This window comes from Oncorhynchus clarkii, chromosome 8 (assembly GCF_045791955.1).
Source record: "Oncorhynchus clarkii lewisi isolate Uvic-CL-2024 chromosome 8, UVic_Ocla_1.0, whole genome shotgun sequence".
NCBI lineage: Eukaryota > Metazoa > Chordata > Actinopteri > Salmoniformes > Salmonidae > Oncorhynchus > Oncorhynchus clarkii.
This window is the reverse complement of record NC_092154.1, coordinates 4,264,107-4,285,968: the sequence shown is the minus strand read 5'-3', so window position 1 is coordinate 4,285,968 and position 21,862 is coordinate 4,264,107. Positions and strand designations below refer to the sequence as shown.

Sequence of the window (21,862 nt, the reverse complement as noted above, 5' to 3'; positions counted from 1 at the left end):
TGTATCAGAGGAGCCCATCTATATAGATGCGTATCGTTCCTGTATCAGAAGAGCCCATGTATCTAGATACGTATCGTTCCTGTATCAGAGCCCATGTATCTAGATATGTATTGTTCCTGAATCAGAGGAGAACATCTATCTAGATATGTATCGTTCCTGTATCAGAGCCCATGTATCTAGATATGTATCGTTCCTCTATCAGAGGAGCCCATGTATCTAGATATGTATCGTTCCTGTATCAGAGCCCATGTATCTAGATATGTATTGTTCCTGAATCAGAGGAGAACATCTATCTAGATGCGTATGGACCCATCTTCAAAAGGAAGGCTGATTATTATGATTGTAATGATGGTGTGCTTTCTCTCTCTGCTTCTCCAGCCCAGGAGGCAGGTGTGTCCCCGTGCCCCAGTACCTGTCCTGACCTGTCTAAGTCCCAGACCCTCAGCTCTCTGTCTGAGAGCGGGGCTGTACTGGTAGAGGTCTGCTGTCTGCTAGTACTGGCTGTAGACAACAAGGTATCTAACACACACACACATTGCCTCCTCCTCCTGCTGGCTATCGACAAAACACACAACTACCTTTTCTCAGACTGTTGGCTATGTTCCCAAACCATTTCCCCCTTTGTTGATCTTTACCTCTGTTTCCTGTCGTCTGCAGACAGCAGCAGAGGAGCTGTGTCTCTTACTCAGCCAGGTGTTTCAGATAGTTTATACTGAGTCCACTATAGACTTCCTGGACAGAGCCATCTTTGACGGAGCCACCACCCCCACCAGACACCTCTCTCTCTACAGTGGTGAAGACCTCAATCAATGAACACATCAATCAATCCCGCACAGACACTGACACCTCTCTCTTACCAGTGGAGGCTGCTGAGAGGTTGGACGACTCATAATAATGGCTGGAACGGGGAGCGAATGGAATGGCATCAAATACCTGGGAACCATGGAAACCATGTGTTGGATGTATTTGATACCATTCTACTGATTTCCGCTCCAGCCATTACCTTCGAGCTCGTCCTACCCAATTAAGTAGCCACCAACCTCGTGCTCTCTATAGGGATGAGGCTCTGCCCAGCTCAAAATGTTTTCAATGTTACCTAGAGCAGCAATAAAAAACAGTTTTATTTTGTTGTTGTTTTGATAATTAATATGAATCCATTTATGTTTTCTAATTGTGAAGACGACTCTTCAAGCAAGGTGGACCTTAAGGAATCATTCGAAGCAGAGGCCAGCACCTTGTAAGTAGCTAGAATTATGCCTGTGTGTTATGCAGTTAGTTCCAAGGTTCTCAGGCGGCGGTTCTCAGGCGGCGGTTCTCAGGCGGCGGTTCTCAGGCGGCGGTTCTCAGGCGGCGGTTCTCAGGCGGCGGTTCTCAGGCGGCGGTTCTCAGGCGGCGGTTCTCAGCCGGCGGTTCTCAGGCGGCGGTTGGTATTGGTATTTTATTAGGATCCCCATTAGCCGCTGCAAAAGCATCAGCTACTCTTCCTGGGGTCCACATGAAACATGAGATGATACATAGTACAGAACATTATTAGTCGAGGACTGAAATACATAAATGTGAAATGTCACACATACTGTAGCCTACGTATCAGTACATAATATATAGGTCTAATACATAGTACAGAACATTATTAGACTGTAGCCTACGTATCAGTACATAATATCTAGGTCTAAGACATAGTACAGAACATTATTAGACTGTAGCCTACGTATCAGTACATAATATCTAGGTCTAATACATAGTACAGAACATTATTAGACTGTAGCCTACGTATCAGTACATAATATCTAGGTCTAAGACATAGTACAGAACATTATTAGACTGTAGCCTACGTATCAGTACATAATATCTAGGTCTAATACATAGTACAGAACATTATTAGACTGTAGCCTACGTATCAGTACACATTATTAGACTGTAGCCTACGTATCAGTACATAATATCTAGGTCTAAGACATAGTACATAACATTATTAGACTGTAGCCTACGTATCAGTACATAATATCTAGGTCTAATACATAGTACAGAACATTATTAGACTGTAGCCTACGTATCAGTACATAATATCTAGGTCTAAGACATAACATTATTAGACTGTAGCCTACGTATCAGTACATAATATCTAGGTCTAATACATAGTACAGAACATTATTAGACTGTAGCCTACGTATCAGTACATAATATCTAGGTCTAATACATAGTACAGAACATTATTAGACTGTAGCCTACGTATCAGTACATAATATCTAGGTCTAATACATAGTACAGAACATTATTAGACTGTAGCCTACGTATCAGTACATAATATATAGGTCTAATACATAGTACAGAACATTATTAGACTGTAGCTTACGTATCAGTACATAATATCTAGGTCTAAGACATAGTACAGAACATTATTAGACTGTAGCCTACGTATCAGTACATAATATCTAGGTCTAATACATAGTACAGAACATTATTAGACTGTAGCCTACGTATCAGTACATAATATCTAGGTCTAAGACATAGTACAGAACATTATTAGACTGTAGCCTACGTATCAGTACATAATATCTAGGTCTAATACATAGTACAGAACATTATTAGACTGTAGCCTACGTATCAGTACACATTATTAGACTGTAGCCTACGTATCAGTACATAATATCTAGGTCTAAGACATAGTACATAACATTATTAGACTGTAGCCTACGTATCAGTACATAATATCTAGGTCTAATACATAGTACAGAACATTATTAGACTGTAGCCTACGTATCAGTACATAATATCTAGGTCTAAGACATAACATTATTAGACTGTAGCCTACGTATCAGTACATAATATCTAGGTCTAATACATAGTACAGAACATTATTAGACTGTAGCCTACGTATCAGTACATAATATCTAGGTCTAATACATAGTACAGAACATTATTAGACTGTAGCCTACGTATCAGTACATAATATCTAGGTCTAATACATAGTACAGAACATTATTAGACTGTAGCCTACGTATCAGTACATAATATATAGGTCTAATACATAGTACAGAACATTATTAGACTGTAGCTTACGTATCAGTACATAATATCTAGGTCTAAGACATAGTACAGAACATTATTAGACTGTAGCCTACGTATCAGTACATAATATCTAGGTCTAATACATAGTACAGAACATTATTAGACTGTAGCCTACGTATCAGTACATAATATCTAGGTCTAAGACATAGTACAGAACATTATTAGACTGTAGCCTACGTATCAGTACATAATATCTAGGTCTAATACATAGTACAGAACATTATTAGACTGTAGCCTACGTATCAGTACACATTATTAGACTGTAGCCTACGTATCAGTACATAATATCTAGGTCTAAGACATAGTACATAACATTATTAGACTGTAGCCTACGTATCAGTACATAATATCTAGGTCTAATACATAGTACAGAACATTATTAGACTGTAGCCTACGTATCAGTACATAATATCTAGGTCTAAGACATAACATTATTAGACTGTAGCCTACGTATCAGTACATAATATCTAGGTCTAATACATAGTACAGAACATTATTAGACTGTAGCCTACGTATCAGTACATAATATCTAGGTCTAATACATAGTACAGAACATTATTAGACTGTAGCCTACGTATCAGTACATAATATCTAGGTCTAATACATAGTACAGAACATTATTAGACTGTAGCCTACGTATCAGTACATAATATCTAGGTCTAAGACATAGTACATAACATTATTAGACTGTAGCCTACGTATCAGTACATAATATCTAGGTCTAATACATAGTACATAACATTATTAGACTGTAGCCTACGTATCAGTACACAATATCTAGATCTAATACATAGTACAGAACATTATTAGACTGTAGCCTACGTATCAGTACATAATATCTAGGTCTAATACATAACATTATTAGACTGTAGCCTACGTATCAGTACATAATATCTAGGTCTAATACATAGTACAGAACATTATTAGACTGTAGCCTACGTATCAGTACATAATATCTAGGTCTAATACATAGTACAGAACATTATTAGACTGTAGCCTACGTATCAGTACATAATATATAGGTCTAATACATAGTACAGAACATTATTAGACTGTAGCCTACGTATCAGTACATAATATATAGGTCTAATACATAGTACAGAACATTATTAGACTGTAGCCTACGTATCAGTACATAATATCTAGGTCTAATACATAGTACAGAACATTATTAGACTGTAGCCTACGTATCAGTACATAATATCTAGGTCTAAGACATAGTACAGAACATTATTAGACTGTAGCCTACGTATCAGTACATAATATATAGGTCTAATACATAGTACAGAACATTATTAGACTGTAGCCTACGTATCAGTACATAATATATAGGTCTAATACATAGTACAGAACATTATTAGACTGTAGCCTACGTATCAGTACATAATATATAGGTCTAATACATAGTACAGAACATTATTAGACTGTAGCCTACGTATCAGTACATAATATCTAGGTCTAATACCTAGTACAGAACATTATTAGACTGTAGCCTACGTATCAGTACATAATATATAGGTCTAATACATAGTACAGAACATTATTAGACTGTAGCCTACGTATCAGTACATAATATCTAGGTCTAATACATAGTACAGAACATTATTAGACTGTAGCCTACGTATCAGTACATAATATCTAGGTCTAATACATAGTACAGAACATTATTAGACTGTAGCCTACGTATCAGTACATAATATCTAGGTCTAATACATAGTACAGAACATTATTAGACTGTAGCCTACGTATCAGTACATAATATCTAGGTCTAATACATAGTACAGAACATTATTAGACTGTAGCCTACGTATCAGTACATAATATCTAGGTCTAATACATAGTACAGAACATTATTAGACTGTAGCCTACGTATCAGTACATAATATCTAGGTCTAATACATAGTACAGAACATTATTAGACTGTAGCCTACGTATCAGTACATAATATATAGGTCTAATACATAGTACAGAACATTATTAGACTGTAGCCTACGTATCAGTACATAATATCTAGGTCTAATACATAGTACAGTGAAAATTACAATACAAGATATACAAAATGGCTGTGTCTTTTCACAGTCCCCTTTGAGCAGTAAGGTGTTATTTGGTGTGTTTTTTAAACTGGTTTTATTGCTAGCTTGAGTTACCTGGGTTACCAGAGACTTGAGGCTTGAGTTACCTGGGTTACCAGAGACTTGAGGCTTGAGTTACCTGGGTTACCAGAGACTTGAGGCTTGAGTTACCTGGGTTACCAGAGACTTGAGGCTTGAGTTAACTGGGTTACCAGAGACTTGAGGCTTGAGTTACCTGGGTTACCAGAGACTTGAGGCTTGAGTTACCTGGGTTACCAGAGTCTTCCACGTAGTCATGGCTCTATTTAATAATGTGCATTTCCCAGCCTCTGTTCTGGACTTGGGGACTGTGAAGAGACCTCTGGTTACATGTCTTGTGTTGTACCGACGAGTGTCTGTACTGTGAAGAGACCTCTGGTTGCATGTCTTGTGTTGTACCGACGAGTGTCTGTACTGTGAAGAGACCTCTGGTTGCATGTCTTGTGTTGTACTGACGAGTGTCTGTACTGTGAAGAGACCTCTGGTTACATGTCTTGTGTTGTACTGACCAGCTGTACTGGTCTTTAGTTTTTAGTGATGTGGTTCTGTAGGGTTTTAATGATGTGGTTCTGTTGGGTTTTAGTGATGTGGTTCTGTAGGGGTTTTAATGATGTGGTTCTGTAGGGGTTTTAATTATATGGGTCTGTAGGGGTTTTAATGATGTGGTTCTGTAGGGTTTTAATGATGTGGTTCTGTAAGGCTTTTTGTGATTTGGTTCTGTAGGGTTTTAATGATATAGTTCTGTAGGGTTCTGTTGATGTGGTTCTGTTTGTTCTATAGTTCTTTCCAGGGTTCTCTAGAGGCAGGGGGCGACTCTCCGTCCCCCACCTCCACCCCAGCCTCCCCTCAGACCAAGACAGCCAGCGAAGGAGAGCTGAGCACCACCGCCACAGAGCTGCTACAAGACTACATGACCACGGTAGGGTGGATGTGTTGTGTGTCTGTGCGTGTATAGATCTATAACGGTGCCTGAGAGGATGTCTGCCGTTTAACCAACGGCTATTTTGTGTGGGGTTTTTTTTCACATTGTTTGTAACTTATTTTGTACATAATGTTGATGCTACCGTCTCTTATGACCGGAAAGAGATTCTGGATATCAGAACAGTGATTACTCACCTCGAACTGGATGAAGATTTTTTTTTACTTTAATGAGTCCGACGAGAAGGATACACTGCTATCCGGAGAACAGGCCCAAATCCCCGTCATTCGCGTGAAGAAAAGACAGAAGTACATGGGGCAGAGATCAGGGTGCATCGTCGGCGAGTGGGTAACCCCGCCTCTACCATCCGTTCTATCAGACAACATGCAATCACTGGAGAATAAACTGGATGATCTCCGTTCCAGACTATCCTACCAACGGGGTATTAAACTGTAATATCTTATGTTTCAACCAAGTCGTGGCTGAACGACGACACGGATATACTATACAGTTGGCTGGGTGTTCCGTGCAACGGCGGGACAGAACAGCTACGTCTGGTAAGACGAGGGGTGGTGGGGGTGTTTCTATTCGTCAATAACAGCTGGTGCACATTGTCTAATGTTAAAGAAGTCTTGAGGTATTGCACCTCATGATAAGCTGTAGACCACACTATCTACCAAGAGAGTTCTCATCTATATTTTTTGTAGCCGTCTATTTACCACCACAAACAGATGCTGGCACTAAGACTGCACTCAAAGAGCTGTACAAGGCCATAAGCAAACAATAAATTATCATCGGGCCACCTGGAAAGTGTCTACACTGACATTTTCAACCTCTCCCTGACCAAGTCTGTAATACCTACATGTTTCAAGCAGACCACCATAGTCCCTGTGCCCAAGGAAGCGTTGGTAAACTGCCTAAATGACTCACGTCGAGAGCCATGAAGTGCTTTGAAAGACTGGTCATGGCTCACATCAACACCATTTATCTCCCGGAAACCCTAGACCCACTTCAATTTGCATATCACCCCAACAGATCGGATGACGCAATCTCAATCGCACTCAACACTGCCCTTTCCCACCTGGACAAAATGAACTACTATGTGAGAATGCTGTTCATTGATTTACAGCTCAGTGTTCAACATCGTAGTGCCCACAAAGCTCATCATTAAGCTAAGGACCCTGGGACTAAACACCTCCCTCTGCAACTGGATCCTGGGCTTTCTTACAGGCCGCCCCCAGGTGGTAAAAGTAGGCAACAACACATCTGCCACACTGACCCTCAACACTGGGCCCCTCGGGGGTGCGTGCTTAGTCCCCTCCTGTAGTCACTGTTCACCCACGACCCCAGCAACATCATTAAGTTAGCTGAAGCCACAACAGTGGTAGGCCTGATTACCGACAACGATGAGACTGCCTATAGGGAGGAGGTCAGAGACCTGGCTGTGTGGTTTCAGGATAACAACCTCTCCCTTAACATGAGCAAGACAAAGGAGCTGATCGTGGACTACAGGAAAAAGAGGGCAGAACACGCCCCCATTCGCATCAATGGGGCTGTAGTGGAGCGGGTCGACAGTTTCAAGTTCCTTGGTGTCCACATCACAACCAAACTATCATGGTCGAAACACACCAAGACAGTCCTGAAGAGAGCACGACAACGCCTATTCCCCCTCAGGAGACTGAAAAGATTTGGCATGGGTCCCCAGATCCTCAAAAAGTTCTACAGCTGCACCATCGAGAGCATCCTGACCGGTTGCCTCATCGCCTGGTACGGCAATTGCTCGGCATCTGACCGTAAGACGCTACAGAGGGTAGTGCATACGGCCCGGTACATCACTGGGGCCAAGCTTCCTGCCATCCAGGACCTCTATACCAGGCGGTGTCAGAGAAACGGCCAAATAATTGTGCGACTCCAGTCACACAAGTCATAGACTTTTCTCTGTGCTACTATACGGCAAGCGGTACCGGAGCACCAAGCCTAGGTCCAAAACAGCTTAGACCCCAAGCAATAAGACTGCTGAACAATGTATACCACTTGTCAATAAAAGTATGTGAACCCTTTGGAATTACCCGGATTTCTGCATAAATTGGTCATCAAATTTGATCTGATCTTCATCTAAGTCACAAAAATAGACAAGCACTATGTGTTTAAACTAATAACTCTGTAACTCTTGAAGGAGCGGCGTTTCTGGCCAAATATTCTGTGGACAGATGAAACTACAGTTGAGTTGTTTTGGAAGGAACACACAACACCATGTGTGGAGAAAACATTTTTTAAAGTATGGTGGAGGGAGCATCACTGTTTCCTGCCTCAGGGCCTGGACAGCTTGCTATCATCGACAGATTTCCCAAGTTTATCAAGACATTTAAAACGTATAATTGTTTGTGTTATTAGTTTAAGCAGACTGTCTGTCTATCGCTGTGACATAGATGAAGATCAGATCAAATTGTTTGACTAATTTATGCAGAAATCCAGGTGATTCCGAAGGGTTCATACTTTTTTCTTGCCACTGTAGCCATCGTCATTGTTATTTAATTGTTTTTACTTTAGTCTATTTAGTAAATATCTCAACTCTATTTCTTGAACTACGCAGTTCTTGGTTAAGGGTTTGTAAGTAAACATTTCACGGTAAGGTTTACACCTGTTGTATTCGGCGAATGTGACAAATAATGTTTGATTTGATGTATGAGGCTTTGGTGATCTATATAGTATGTACAGCTGTTTAGTTGCAGCTAACCCTCTTTTAGGCTCATCTCATTTTATTTTTCTTTAACCTTTTTCCCTCCCCTCTCCCCCCTTTTCTCTCCCCCTTTTCTCTCCCCCTTTTCTCTCCCCCTTTTCTCTCTCTCTCTCTCTCTCTCTCTCTCTCTCTCTCTCTCTCTCTCTCTCTCTCTCTCTCTCTCTCTCTCTCTCTCTCTCTCTCTCTCTCTCTCTCTCTCTCTCTCTCTCTCTCTCTCTCTCTCTCTCTCTCTCTCTCTCTCTCTCTCTCTCTCTCTCTCTCTCTCTCTCTCTCTCTCTCTCTCTCTCTCTCTCTCTCTCTCTCTCTCTCTCTCTCTCTCTCTCTCTCTCTCTCTCTCTCTCTCTCTCTCTCTCTCTCTCTCCCTCCCTCCGCCCTCTTTTCCTCTAAGTTGCGTACCAAGTTGTCGTCTCAGGAGATCCAGCAGTTTGCTACTCTTCTTCATGAGTACCGTAACGGAGCGTCCGTCCATGAGTTCTGTATCAACCTTCGCCAGCTCTACGGGGACAGCAGGAAGTTCCTCCTACTGGGTGAGAACCACTTCCTGTATGGGGGTCACAGGGTAAAAGGTCGAACCTGGGATGTGTTTAGAGGTCAAGGCGAGCAGCAGGAAACAGTTGTGAAACGAACGGGAGATGTTTACCTGAGCTTGACCATTGAGAATGCTTATTTCGTGTTTCCCAATCCCTGTTTTTGCTTTCGTTGTGCCTTTATTGAACAGGACCTTGCTGTTTCAGCTTGACTGTGAAATGAGTCAGCACTATTTCAGTTCACTTAAGGCTCTCGGGGTTCTACAGTGGGACCATTTTATGTGCCTACATATGTGCTGTGTGTCCTGGATTGTTAATTTAGGAGCACCTGTGAGTCTAGAGAAATTGAGGGACTCTAGCTTTAATACCTAAAATAATTTTCATTGTGCTGCTAAATTTACTTGGCTCCTTAGAGCCCCTGGTTCTGTGATTCAGACTGTCTGTGCATTGTCCTTTTTCCCCCTTTACGATCCCACGTCCATCCAGGTCTGAGGCCGTTCATCCCAGAGAAGGACAGCCAACACTTTGAGAACTTCCTGGAGACCATCGGTGTTAAGGACGGTCGTGGCATCATCACTGACAGCTTCGGACGCTACCGCCGCACCGCCAGCTCCGCCTCCGACTCAACCACCAATGGGAACGGGGCGGTGGGAGGGGACGGGGGTGGGTCTGACGAAGGGCTTGTGCCCTCCGAAGGAGACGAATGGGACCGTATGATCTCTGATATCAGTAATGATATAGAGGCTCTGGGTGTCAGTATGGACCAAGAAGGGGTCACTCCCTAGCCTCTAACCCCTTGCCTCGAGTCTGGGTTGCAGTATGGCCCGAGAGGGGATGACACCCTACCCCCCTAGACCCTACTCCCTACCATCGAGACTGTGCTTCAGTATGTACCAAGAGGGGTCACACCCTAGACTCTAACCCCTTGCCTCGAGTCTGGGTTGCAGAATGGACCAAGACGGGATGACACCCTAGACCCTACTTTCTACCATCGAGACTGTGCTGCAGTATGTACCAAGAGGGGTCACACCCTAGACCCTAAACCCATCTCCCTATGCCCTAACTCATACCCCCTAGTCCCTACTCGTCCTAAACCAAGAGAGAGGACGATCCAGCCAGCCCAGATCCAACACCCTGATGATGACATGCTGTGCATTGTGGCCAATCAGCTTTCAGTGTGAGCCAGTGGACCAATCCGCTCGGCCTTTTAAAGAAAATGTTATTGATCCATTCGTAGTGGTTTTTACTAACTGACTGAATGGCAGCCTTTTAAGTCTCTGGAGTTTTGCTCGTTATTGGCAGCATCTGCCATCAGTGACCAGGATGAAGCTGAGTCGCCCTCCTGAGGGCAGCCATCATGAATACCCACAATGCTCTGTCTGGTGTCTCGCTTCACAATGGGTGCGTTTGACATTGTAGCCGACTTTAAAAGGCGAGTCGAGACCGACTGATCTACAAATCACCTCGTTAAAAACGACCTACTAGAGTATTATATGTGGGTCAAGTCAGTCACAGTTTTCCCGGGGGGGGGGGGATGTAAGGAAAGGATGTAAGGAAACTGAAATCTCTTTAAGAAAAAAGTATTTAGTCAGCCACTTTTTTTCAGTTTAAACTGAAGGATGTTGATGAGGATTTTTGTAATTGTGCTAATGTGATTTCGGCGGGCTGCGGGAGAATCCACTCTGGGAGGGGTTAACTTAACCCACCAAGTATTTCCTCCTGCTCTGTATATTATTTACTGCTTTCCTTTTTATTATGTGTTTCAAATGCACCCTATTCCCTATTTAGTGCACTACTTTTGACCAGAGATTTATGGGCACTCATCAAAAGCAGCGCACTAAATAGGGAATAGCGTGTTCTTTGGTGTTCGGACTTTGTGTTTTATTTACTTGTACTGTTTTGTTGTGGTTTTATATGTTTTACACTTAGCCTAGCATTTAACCTTAGCCTAGCATTTAACCTTAGCCTAGCATTTAACCTTAGCCTAGCATTTAGCCTTAGCCTAGAATTTAGCCTTAGCCTAGCATTTAGCCTTAGCCTAGCATTTAGCCTTAGCCTAGCGTTTTTTTTTATTAACGTTTACCTTTGTCTTTTCTCAGTCAACGACGTCTGTTGATAAAATGTGACTGTATTGCAAAACTGAAAACTCTCATTCAGAATATCTGGATGGAGAACATATCTGACAAAGCCAGTTACTGGCGGATTGACAATTCAATGCCCGATCTCTTCTCATAGCGCAGACCGACCAAACCAACCTTACCTTCAGCCATGCACAGTAGATCACCTGCTGGGCGTTGACAAAGGTGACGATTCAACATGTACAATCGTCTGGAAAATGAAATGGCGGCCGTCGATCATTGTGGTGTGTTTCCTCTGATCATCCCCTATCACCAGTCATTGTGTCTTCAGATCTAAGTGGCACTAAAGTAGTATACTATATACCAACCCCTATGGGTCCTGGTCTAAAGTAATATACAATATACCAACCCCTAAGGGTCCTGGTCTAAAGTAGTGTACTATATACCAACCCCTATGGGTCCTGGTCTAAAGTAGTATACTATATACCAACCCCTATGGGTCCTGGTCTAAAGTAGTATACTATATACCAACCCCTATGGGTCCTGGTCTAAAGTAGTATACTATATACCAACCCCTATGGGTCCTGGTCTAAAGTAGTATACTATATACCAACCCCTAAGGGTCCTGGTCTAAAGTAGTATACTCTGTACCAACCCCTATGGGCCCTGGTCTAAAGTAGTATACTATATACCAACCCCAATAGGCCCTAGGGTACAGTAGTATACTGTATACCAACCCCTATGGGCCCTAGGGTACAGTAGTATACTATATACCAACCCCTATGGGCCCTAGGGTACAGTAGTATACTATATACCAACCCCTATGGGCCCTAGGGTACAGTAGTATACTATATACCAACCCCTATGGGCCCTAGGGTACAGTAGTATACTATATACCAACCCCAATAGGCCCTAGGGTACAGTAGTATACTGTATACCAACCCCTATGGGTCCTAGGGTACAGTAGTATACTGTATACCAACCCCTATGGGCCCTGGGGTACAGTAGTATACTGTATACCAACCCCTATGGGCCCTGGGGTACAGTAGTATACTATATATCAGGGGTGCACAGTTAGAATTCAGAGGTCCAGTGACTGCCCCCCCCCCCCCAAAAGGTCCAAACCATTAAAATGTCTATCGTGCGCCATGATTTGGGATCATATGTAGTTCTTGTATATGTATAGCTAATAAACAAAGAACTACATTACAATGACATTTCAACAATATTTATTGCACATTTTCAATGCAGACACAACAAGACTGACTGCATCGTCACACAGCAAGACTGCATCGTCACACAACAAGACTGCATCGTCACACAACAAGACTGCATCGTCACACAACAAGACTGCATCGTCACACAAGACTGCATCACAAAACAAGACTGCATCACCACAAAACAAGACTGCATCGTCACACAACAAGACTGCATCTTCACAAAACAAGACTGCATCGTCACACAACAAGAGTGACTGCATCGTCACACAACAAGAGTGACTGCATCGTCACACAACAAGAGTGACTGCATCGTCACACAACAAGACTGACTGCATCGTCACACAACAAGACTGACTGCATCGTCACACAACAAGACTGACTGCATCGTCACACAACAAGACTGACTGCATCGTCACACAACAAGACTGCATCGTCACACAACAAGACTGCATCGTCACACAACAAGACTACATCGTCACACAACAAGACTGCATCGTCACACAACAAGACTGCATCGTCACACAACAAGACTGCATCACACAACAAGACTGCATCACACAACAAGACTGCATCACACAACAAGACTGCATCGTCACACAACAAGACTGCATCATCACACAACAAGACTGCATTGTCACGGTGTGTACTGATTGTTTTCCCTGGTCTAACCAAACTGTCTCAGACACAGCTGTATGTGGAGCCAAACATGGTCAAGGTGTGTAGTGATAGTTTGGTTAGACCAGGGAACACAGTCTCAGACACAGCTGTATGTGGAGCCAAACAGGGTCAAGGTGTGTACTGATAGTTTGGTTAGACCAGGGAACACAGTCTCAGACACAGCTGTATGTGGAGCCAAACATGGTCAAGGTGTGTACTGATACTGTTAGACCAGGGAACACAGTCTCAGACACAGCTGTATGTGGAGACAAACATGGTCAAGGTGTGTACTGATAGTTTGGTTAGACCAGGGAACACAGTCTCAGACACAGCTGTATGTGGAGCCAAACAGGGTCAAGGTGTGTACTGATAGTTTGGTTAGACCAGGGAACACAGTCTCAGACACAGCTGTATGTGGAGCCAAACAGGGTCAAGGTGTGTACTGATAGTTTGGTTAGACCAGGGAACACAGTCTCAGACACAGCTGTATGTGGAGCCAAACAGGGTCAAGGTGTGTACTGATAGTTTGGTTAGACCAGGGAACACCGTCTCAGACACAGCCTGATTGGGTCATGATCAGTCAGCTGGTTAGACCAGGAGAACACAGTCTCAGAAACAGCCTGATTGGGTCATGATCAGTCAGCTGGTTAGACCAGGAGAACACAGTCCCAGACACAGCCTGATAGGGTCATGATCAGTTAGTTGGTTAGACCAGGGAACACAGTCTCAGACACAGCCTGATAGGGTCATGATCAGTCAGCTGGTTAGACCAGGAGAACACAGTCTCAGACACAGCCTGATAGGGTCATGATCAGTTAGTTGGTTAGACCAGGAGAACACAGTCTCAGACACAGCCTTTTAGGGTCATGATCAGTCAGCTGGTTAGACCAGGAGAACACAGTCTCAGACACAGCCTGATAGGGTCATGATCAGTTAGTTGGTTAGACCAGGAGAACACAGTCTCAGACACAGCCTGATAGGGCCATGATCAGTTAGCTGGTTAGACCAGGGAACACAGTCTGACACAGCCTGATAGGGTCATGATCAGTTAGTTGGTTAGACCAGGAGAACACAGTCTCAGACACAGTCTGACACAGCCAGGAAGGGTCATGATCAGTTAGCTGGTTAGACCAGGGAACACAGTCTGACACAGCCTGATAGGGTCATGATCAGTTAGCTGGTTAGACCAGGAGAACACAGTCTCAGACACAGCCTGATAGGGTCATGATCAGTTAGTTGGTTAGACCAGGGAACACAGTCTGACACAGCCTGATAGGGCCATGATCAGTTAGTTGGTTAGACCAGGGAACACAGTCTGACACAGCCTGATAGGGCCATGATCAGTTAGTTGGTTAGACCAGGAGAACACAGTCTGACACAGCCTGATAGGGTCATGATCAGTTAGCTGGTTAGACCAGGAGAACACAGTCTCAGACACAGCCTGATAGGGCCATGATCAGTTAGTTGGTTAGACCAGGGAACACAGTCTGACACAGCCTGATAGGGTCATGATCAGTTAGCTGGTTAGACCAGGGAACACAGTCTGACACAGCCTGATAGGGTCATGATCAGTTAGTTGGTTAGACCAGGGAACACAGTCTGACACAGCCTGATAGGGTCATGATCAGTTAGTGAAAGTGCTCTCTCAGTGCAACATTTGCTTGCAGATCAATCCATTCCATCTGTAGAGATCCAGTACGTGCCCACGTGAAGATCTGTGTCACCTCCTTTGAAAATCCTCTGACATCTGTGATGAAGATTAGATTCTCAAATTAGAAGAAGGCGCTGCTGTCCAAGGCTGAAGCTGTCAAAGTGATTTTCTGACGTTTCCAATCAGCTCATCTATCAAGTCAACATGAGGAGAAAAATCTCTCTCTCCCTGAATCTGTTCCTTTTGGGACGTGTGCTCCGTCTCCTTGAACACTTCCAGTTTACTCTGGAAGGAGTCGGACAGATGTCATCAAATCACAAACTGAATCGTTCTTGCCCTGTAGTTTCACGTTGAGCTCATTTAAGGTGTGATTTCGACCAAAAAAAATGCAGAAAAATATAAATTTTGGAGACTTGCATGGGGACAGAGGACAGGAGACTGGCATGGGGACAGAGGTCAGGAGACTAGCATGGGGACAGGAGACTGGCATGGGGACAGAGGGCGGGAGACTGGCATGGGGACAGAGGACAGGAGACTGGCATGGGGACAGAGGACAGGAGACTGGCATGGGGACAGAGGACAGGAGACTGGCATGGGGACAGAGGACAGGAGACTGGCATGGGGACAGAGGACAGGAGACTGGCATGGGGACAGAGGACAGGAGACTGGCATGGGGACAGAGGACAGGAGACTGGCATGGGGACAGAGGACAGGAGACTGGCATGGGGACAGAGGACAGGAGACTGACATGGGGACAGATGACAGGAGACTGGCATGGGGACAGAGGACAGGAGACTGGCATGGGGACAGAGGACAGGAGACTGGCATGGGGACAGAGGACAGGAGACTGGCATGGGGACAGGAGACTGGCATGGGGACAACTTGAACATCTTACACTAGTTTGGTGTATTAACATAAACAAGACAAGTGAAAGACAAACCACTTTAAAAAGGTGTACAGATGAGGTTGGAAACCCAAGAGTATATAAAACATGTTTTACCACACCCCCAAAAAATACAACTATAAACTGAGTGTACAAAACATTAAGAACACCAGCTCTTTCCATGACACAGACAGACCAGGTGAATCCAGGTGAAACCAGGTGAAAGCTGTGATCTCTTATTGACGTCACTTGTTTAAATCCACAGTGGAGAAAATTGAATGTTAATTTTTAGACCATAAAGTTGTCAGTACGTCCAACCGGCCTCACAACCACAGACCATGTCTATGGCGTCATGTGGCCGAGCGGTTTGCTGACGTCAACGTGGTGAACAGAGGGACAACCGTAGACCACGTCTATGGCGTCATGTGGGCGAGCGGTTTGCTGACGTCAACGTGGTGAACAGAGGGACAACCCCAGACCACGTCTATGGCGTCGTGTGGGCGAGCGGTTTGCTGACGTCAACGTGGTGAACAGAGGGACAACCGCAGACCACGTCTATGGCGTCGTGTGGGCGAGCGGTTTGCTGACGTCAACGTGGTGAACAGAGGGACAACCGCTGACCACGTCTATGGCGTCGTGTGGGCGAGCGGTTTGCTGACGTCAACGTGGTGAACAGAGGGACAACCGCTGACCACGTCTATGGCGTCGTGTGGGCGAGCGGTTTGCTGACGTCAACGTGGTGAACAGAGGGACAACCGCAGACCACGTCTATGGCGTCGTGTGGGCGAGCGGTTTGCTGACGTCAACGTGGTGAACAGAGGGACAACCGCTGACCACGTCTATGGCGTCATGTGGGCGAGCGGTTTGCTGACGTGGTGAACAGAGGGACAACCGCAGACCACGTCTATGGCGTCGTGTGGGCGAGCGGTTTGCTGACGTCAACGTGGTGAACAGAGGGACAACCGCAAACCACGTCTATGGCGTCGTGTGGGCGAGCGGTTTGCTGACGTCAACGTGGTGAACAGAGGGACAACCGCTGACCACGTCTATGGCGTCGTGTGGCCGAGCGGTTTGCTGACGTCAACGTGGTGAACAGAGGGACAACCGCAAACCACGTCTATGGCGTCGTGTGGCCGAGCGGTTTGCTGACGTCAACGTGGTGAACAGAGGGACAACCGCAAACCACGTCTATGGCGTCGTGTGGGCGAGCGGTTTGCTGACGTCAACGTGGTGAACAGAGGGACAACCGCTGACCACGTCTATGGCGTCGTGTGGGCGAGCGGTTTGCTGACGTCAACGTGGTGAACAGAGGGACAACCGCAGACCACGTCTATGGCGTCGTGTGGGCGAGCGGTTTGCTGACGTCAACGTGGTGAACAGAGGGACAACCGCAAACCACGTCTATGGCGTCGTGTGGGCGAGCGGTTTGCTGACGTCAACGTGGTGAACAGAGGGACAACCGCTGACCACGTCTATGGCGTCGTGTGGGCGAGCGGTTTGCTGACGTCAACGTGGTGAACAGAGGGACAACCGCAGACCACGTCTATGGCGTCGTGTGGGCGAGCGGTTTGCTGACGTCAACGTGGTGAACAGAGGGACAACCGCAAACCACGTCTATGGCGTCGTGTGGGCGAGCGGTTTGCTGACGTCAACGTGGTGAACAGAGGGACCCGTGGTGACAGTGGGGTTATGGTTTGGGCAGACATAAGTTACTGATAACAAACACAATTGCGTTTTATCTATGGCAATTTGATTGCACAAAAATATAATGACGAGGCCCTTTTTAAAAAAAAAAAAATTAAAAAAATTGTGATCTGTGACCAACAGATGCATATCTGTATTCCCAGTCATGTGAAATCCATAGATTAGGACCTAATGAATCGATTTAAATTGACTGAATTCCTCATATGAACTGTAACTCAGTAAAATCAATGAAATTGTTGCGTGTTGTGTTTATATCTTTGTTCAGTATACATATGGGCAGTACCAAAACAAGTGATCTAATGGTTTTGTCGCCTCCTCCCCCCATATACATAACATTCTATTGGTTGCAAGAATTTTGTATAATTTAAATATTTTTTTTTGTATTTTTTTTTAATCAGAAGTTTTGTCTTAAACCATGTCTGTCTTTTTTATTTGTTATTCCTAAATGTTCAAACGTTTGAGGTCACTTAGAAATGTTCCTTGTTATTTTTTAAAGAAAAGCACATTTTTGGTCCATTTTTAAATGAACACCACATTGATCAGAAATACAGTGTAGACATTGTTAATGTTGTAAATGACTATTGTAGCTGGAAACTGCAAAAAAAAAATAATGGAATATCTCCATAGGCGTACAGAGGCCCATTATCAGCAACCATCACTCCTGTGTTCCAATGGCACGTTGTGTTAGCTAATCCAAGTTTATCATTTTAAAAGGCTAAATGATCATTAGAAAACCCTTTTACAATTATGTTAGCACAGCTGAAAACTGTTGTGCTGATTAAAGAAGCAATAAAACTGGCCTTCAGGAGTGATGGCCCCTCAGACCCCTTGACTTTGGAGAAAATTGATGAAGGAAAAAAACAATTGAATCCATTTTAGAATAAGGCTGTAACGTAATAAAATGTGGAAAAGGAGAAGGGGTCTGAATACTTTCTAAATGCTCTGTAAATAGGCCTGTTTAATCCGGTCCGGTTTGCCATTCCAGAATAAAGTGGAATATTTTTTTGCTCATATAATTTGAAAATACGAGTTATTAGGTGTAGTTACGGTCATTAGTCTATTTACTTAAGGAGTTCATCAGGGTGACTTTTCCACAACGAGACAGGTGTTGTCCTTTCCATGGTAGCAAGATCATCTGTTTTTGCTAATTTTCTATTAAAATGTATTGTAGTGAGAATTTCTTTCGGGATGTGAGTACAGAGCAGGACCATTTTATTGTTAAACTACAGTACACGGTAAGTACACGGTAATGTAAAAGTTGTATTTGTTTTGCGATCCAATACGTAATATGGTGCACATATCATCATCATTATAACCCAGAGAGGTTTTAAAAAATGACCTAGATCCTCTACGAGGATGTGGAAGGATCCAGATTGCAGATTTAAAAGAAAACATGATCAATGACACCTATTTATTTTATGTTTTTAAATCCCTGGATCCAGCCAAGTTGTGGGAAGCCCTCGAGTCAACACGGTGGTTATTGTTTACTCGGTGTAATAGGGAATAGGCTGCCATTCTGATACTCAAGTTCACGTTATATTCCAAGTCTTTACAAGGACCAAACATTTTGAACATTTTTGATTTCAGACAACTGAATAATATTATATTTGCCCACGGTTTCAATTCACTGACCAACGGTCTGTCTAACGAGGACCTCCGGTTTCAATTCACTGACCAACGGTCTGTCTAACGAGGACCTCCTGTTTCAATTCACTGACCAACGGTCTGTCTAACGAGGACCTCCTGTTTCAATTCACTGACCAACGGTCTGTCTAACGAGGACCTCCTGTTTCAATTCACTGACCAACGGTCTGTCTAACGAGGACCTCCTGTTTCAATTCACTGACCAACGGTCTGTCTAACGAGGACCTCCTGTTTCAATTCACTGACCAACGGTCTGTCTAACGAGGACCTCCTGTTTCAATTCACTGACCAACGGTCTGTCTAACGAGGACCTCCTGTTTCAATTCACTGACCAACGGTCTGTCTAACGAGGACCTCCTGTTTCAATTCACTGACCAACGGTCTGTCTAACGAGGACCTCCTGTTTCAATTCACTGACCAACGGTCTGTCTAACGAGGACCTCCTGTTTCAATTCACTGACCAACGGTCTGTCTAACGAGGACCTCCTGTTTCAATTCACTGACCAACGGTCTGTCTAACGAGGACCTCCTGTTTCAATTCACTGACCAACGGTCTGTCTAACGAGGACCTCCTGTTTCAATTCACTGACCAACGGTCTGTCTAACGAGGACCTCCTGTTTCAATTCACTGACCAACGGTCTGTCTAACGAGGACCTCCTGTTTCAATTCACTGACCAACGGTCTGTCTAACGAGGACCTCCTGTTTCAATTCACTGACCAACGGTCTGTCTAACGAGGACCTCCTGTTTCAATTCACTGACCAACGGTCTGTCTAACGAGGACCTCCTGTTTCAATTCACTGACCAACGGTCTGTCTAACGAGGACCTCCTGTATGCTTCCTTGATGAATAGACTCGTTTGCTCGACGGCATAAGGTTGACACTATATTCTTTTGCAGTAGCCTGCTGTACGTTGCTGTCTAGTATGGAGCTGAGGAAGCATCGACTGTGACTGGATATCTGATCCAGAGGGTTTATATAACCGTAGTATCCTCTGACTGGCTGTCTAGCCGTCCGATCTATGAATGTGAATTTCTCCAGTCCCAACCCTCAGTTAGCCGTTTACTACAGCAAAGACCGCTAGGTTGTTTTCAAATCCCAGATTTTACTATTCACAATCTCCTTCATCCCCATGGCAACGACACCTCACAGTCAGTCAGTCAGCGCCTCAGTCAGTCAGTCAGTCAGCGCCTCACAGCCAGTCAGTCAGTCAGCACCTCACAGTCAGTCAGTCAGCGCCTCACAACTAGTCAGTCAGTCAGCGCCTCACAGCCAGTCAGTCAGTCAGCGTCTCACAACCAGTCAGTCAGTCAGTCAGCACCTCACAACTAGTCAGTCAGTCAGCGCCTCACAGCCAGTCAGTCAGCGCCTCACAGCCAGTCAGTCAGCGCCTCACAGCCAGTCAGTCAGTCAGCACCTCACAACTAGTCAGTCAGCGCCTCACAGCCAGTCAGTCAGCGCCTCACAGCCAGTCATTCCAAACAGCGTCAGTGGGTGTGTTCGAGCGGTAAGCCTAACAAATCCGACTGTAGTCCACAGTGAAGTCAGGGGAAGTGCATCTGCAACAGCCAAAAGACACTGGGGTTTTTCCCAACAGCAAGGCTCAGATCAACATGGCAGTGTCTATATAGCTGCTGTTGCTATAAACGGTTTTCTATACCCCTCCCCCCATATCACACCCTCACAAACTGAAAATGTAGCGTGTGTACAATGAATTGGTTAGAGAGAATCTCTAGCGACTTAAATTGTATCACCCGTAGCTTTGGAATCGATGAAAAGTCGCTTCCTGTTTCAGTCACTTCTTTGGCCACGTTTGCGTGGGTAAAAAAAAAACACCCTAACGATTGGTTGATACATAGTTCCTCCCACAATGCAGCAGAGGACGGCATGGTACAGTGGGTGAGTATCTACTGCAGAGAGACCTGAAGGAGACTTCATCAACACCTGCAAGACCTTTTGATCACTTTATTATTTTTTAAAGTTCATGCAATCGACAAGTAGTCGCAAGTCGGACAATTTCTATACCCATAATGCAACACTCTGTGAAAGGCGGTGACCAACGTTAGTCAAAGTCTTCAAAAAAGTAATCTCGAATGCGCCCAGTCAGTCACTGACTCCCGGCCAAGTGACTTTCTCTCCAGAGATCTGTGTGATGTCTTCATTCCTTCTCTGTTGATCAAAGGTCTTGTTTCTGCTCCGATGAGCTCACACAACGCCTCTGCTCAACCGTGAACAGCCCAGCAGAAACACAAGTCATTCGTAACATGCCACGTTTGCCAGCCCAGCATACCCCAGGTCATCATAACATAACATGTATGTATTCCCAGGTTATACTGGGTGTACAGGACAAAATACACCTGTCAAGGGCAGCACATGGAGAGAAATAGGAGAGGAGAGAGGGCCCCTGGTAGTGGAGTACAGGGGTGAGTAACTCTGTAGCCCCCTGGTAGAGGGGAGAGAGGGCCCCTGGTAGTGGAGTACAGGGGTGAGTAACTCTGTAGCCCCCTGGTAGAGGGGAGAGAGGGCCCCTGGTAGTGGAGTACAGGGGTGAGTAACTCTGTAGCCCCCTGGTAGAGAGGAGAGAGGGCCCCTGGTAGTGGAGTACAGGGGTGAGTAACTCTGTAGCCCCCTGGTAGAGAGGAGAGAGGGCCCCTGGTAG

The 21,862-nt window shown here is 44.7% G+C and overlaps 1 protein-coding gene across 2 annotated transcripts in view; it reads left to right on the top strand.

Moving 5' to 3' along the window:
* Nucleotides 1-12,337, top strand: part of LOC139414877 (CCM2 scaffold protein) — a 43,075-nt gene extending 30,738 nt beyond the window's left edge. For both annotated transcript variants that reach the window (XM_071162471.1, XM_071162472.1), the window contains exons 5-10: nt 379-515; nt 658-793; nt 1,180-1,237; nt 5,961-6,099; nt 9,228-9,366; nt 9,853-12,337. In XM_071162471.1, the coding sequence (XP_071018572.1) occupies nt 379-515; nt 658-793; nt 1,180-1,237; nt 5,961-6,099; nt 9,228-9,366; nt 9,853-10,151 (908 nt within the window). In that variant the 3' untranslated portion in view covers nt 10,152-12,337. The remainder of the gene's footprint in view (nt 1-378; nt 516-657; nt 794-1,179; nt 1,238-5,960; nt 6,100-9,227; nt 9,367-9,852) is intronic.
* The last annotated feature ends 9,525 nt before the right edge of the window (nt 12,338-21,862 follow it).